The sequence below is a fragment of the Penaeus monodon genome, chromosome 1 (genome assembly GCF_015228065.2).
Source record: "Penaeus monodon isolate SGIC_2016 chromosome 1, NSTDA_Pmon_1, whole genome shotgun sequence".
Classification (NCBI taxonomy): Eukaryota; Metazoa; Arthropoda; class Malacostraca; order Decapoda; family Penaeidae; genus Penaeus; species Penaeus monodon.
This window is the reverse complement of record NC_051386.1, coordinates 61,199,432-61,201,931: the sequence shown is the minus strand read 5'-3', so window position 1 is coordinate 61,201,931 and position 2,500 is coordinate 61,199,432. Positions and strand designations below refer to the sequence as shown.

General features: G+C 35.9%; 1 protein-coding gene across 1 annotated transcript in view; it reads right to left on the bottom strand.

Annotated features, from left to right (window-relative positions):
• LOC119577366 (solute carrier organic anion transporter family member 74D-like) overlaps positions 1-2,500 on the bottom strand; it is a 27,451-nt gene that overhangs the window by 1,315 nt on the left and 23,636 nt on the right. The window contains exon 11 of the mRNA XM_037925038.1: positions 532-635. Within this exon, the coding sequence (XP_037780966.1) occupies positions 532-635 (104 nt within the window). The remainder of the gene's footprint in view (positions 1-531; positions 636-2,500) is intronic.

The following is a 2,500-nucleotide window of genomic DNA, read 5'->3' as shown; positions in this document are numbered from 1 at the left end:
GGGAGGGAGAGAGAGAGGAGGAGAGAGAGAGAGAGAAGAGAGAGAGGGAAGAGAGGAGAGAGGGGTGGGGAGAGGAAGAGATATAAGAGATACGATATATATATATATATATTATATATATATATATATATATCTATATATATATATATATATATATAGAGAGAGAGAGAGAGAGAGAGAGAGAGAGAGAGAGAGAGAGAAAAAAAAAGAAAAACATGTCTAAAGAAATATATCACAAATAATATTTGGAGTTGAGTAAATTTATAAAACCCACGGATTAAAAAAAAGACAAATAACATGAAACAAACAATACTGAAAAGTCAAAACCAAAATCCTGTACATTTTAGGAATTAAATACAATATAAAGAGACTTTTACCAATCATAACGAAATAATAAATTAACAAAAACTCTCATATATGTCCAAAGTCCAGTATATTGCAAAGTAGGCGTTTAAGAAAGACTAGAGACAGACTTACTTAAAAAAAGACTTAACATAAGGAAAGACTGGAACTCTGGACCAAGATTCTTACCAATGATAGCGCCCATTATAACAGGTCCGGGACTGAATCCGAAGAGACTGGTGAAGACGGTGAGGAGACCGAGAGCCAGGCCTTTGTCCTCGTCCGAGACAGACCTGGAGGAGGAGGAGGAAAGGTACTCACTTTGCTCCTCTATGTAATTGCATATTTTTTGTCCTGTCTCTTTTTCTATTTTTTTTCTTTTTCTCGCCCTTTCTCTCTCTTCTCCTTTTTCTCCTTTCTCTGCCTCTCTTCCCCTCTTTTCCTCTCCTCTCTCTCTCTCTCTCGCCGCTCTTCTCTCTCTCTCTCTCTCTCTCTCGCTCTCGCTCTGCTTCGCTCCGCTCTCGCTCTCGCTCTCTCTCTCCTCTTTTTTCTTTTTTCTCTCTCTCTCTCTCTCTCTCTCTTTTCTCTTTTCTCTCTTCCTCTCTCTTTCTCACTCAAGACACATAACACACCACAAAAGCACACTACAAATACATTTGTGTGTTGTAGTAGTAAATTTTGTGTTTTCTGTGTGGGGTTTTGGTGTGTGGTGTGTGTTGTGTGGTGTTGTGTGTGTGTGTGGTGTGTGTGTGTGTGTGTGTGTGTGTGTGTTTTACACATTTACCTATATTCAAAAATACATAAAAAAACTACATATATACTAGACACAACACATACCCTTATGAAACGAATTAACCATAACATTTCCAATGATAAAGTCTCTGCGCCCGTACAGCCAGATAACTAGAAAAAACGATTGCCACTGGAGACCCTTCGTATAAAGTTTTGGAATGAAATTTTAAAGGGTTTTTTTTAAGCGTAGAATGGGAGGGGTGTGCCTATGTCTTTTTTATTAAAGAATAAAAATTAAATTAAATTTAAAAAATATATATATATATCTCTTCGAAGTCAAGTAGAAATTCAAACACAAACCCACACAAGCGCACCAGAAAACCGCTAAGCACTAAAAAATAGTAATAATGATGAAAAAAAATGGAAAAAATGACTCACGCACACATTCCTAACTAAAGGGAAAGGATATATAAAGCCCTGAAAGAAATTACATCGCCGTTGACTTAAAGGGAATTAAAAAAAGTTTCTGTGATCAAGCGAGGGGGACTGTAAACGATGACGGCCCACAGTTTCATGCTTCTCCGTCACGTTTGCGTCGTAAAGCATTTTTCAGAGCAGGATATGAGGGTTTTCCCATGCGAAGGAGAAAATATGCTGCTTGATTGGGATCTCAAAGACTAAGGGAAAATCAGCCGGTGTATAGTTTGGTTTTTGGGGTTTTCGGCTTTGAAAGTGTGGGCTAGTCCCTATGAATTTTTTTTGAAAAAATATGGCAAAAAATGATTACAGTTACAAACACGCAATACACTCTTGTTGTTGTTTGGGTGTGTGTTGGTGTGTGTTGTTGTGTTGTGTTGGTGGGGGTGTTTTGTTTTTTACATTTCTATAACGTATATATAATTATATATATATATATAATAAAATATTATTTATAATATACCAATACATACATAATTATATATATAATATAAAATAATTTTTAAAATAATATATATAAAAAATAAAATGTTGTGGTGTGGTTGTGGTGTGTGTGTGTGTGGTGGTGTTGGGGCTATATTATATAAAAATATAATATATATATTATATTATAATATATTAAAATAAATTTCATACTTATATACTACATACAAAAGCCCATGTGGTGTATGTGTGGTGTGTGTGTGTGTGGTGTGGTGTTTTGTGTGGTGGTTTTTTTGTGTATGTGTATGTGGGGTGTGTGTGTGTGTGGGGTGTGTGGGGGTTGGTGTGTGGTGTGTGTGTGTGTTGTTGTGGTGTGTGTTGGTGTGTGTGGTGTGTGTGGTGTGTGGTTGGGTGTGTGTGTATGTGTGTGTGTGTGCATATATACATAGATACGTGCATTCAGACATACAAGACTATATCATACTACATACATACTATATATTATATATTATAATTTAAAAATATA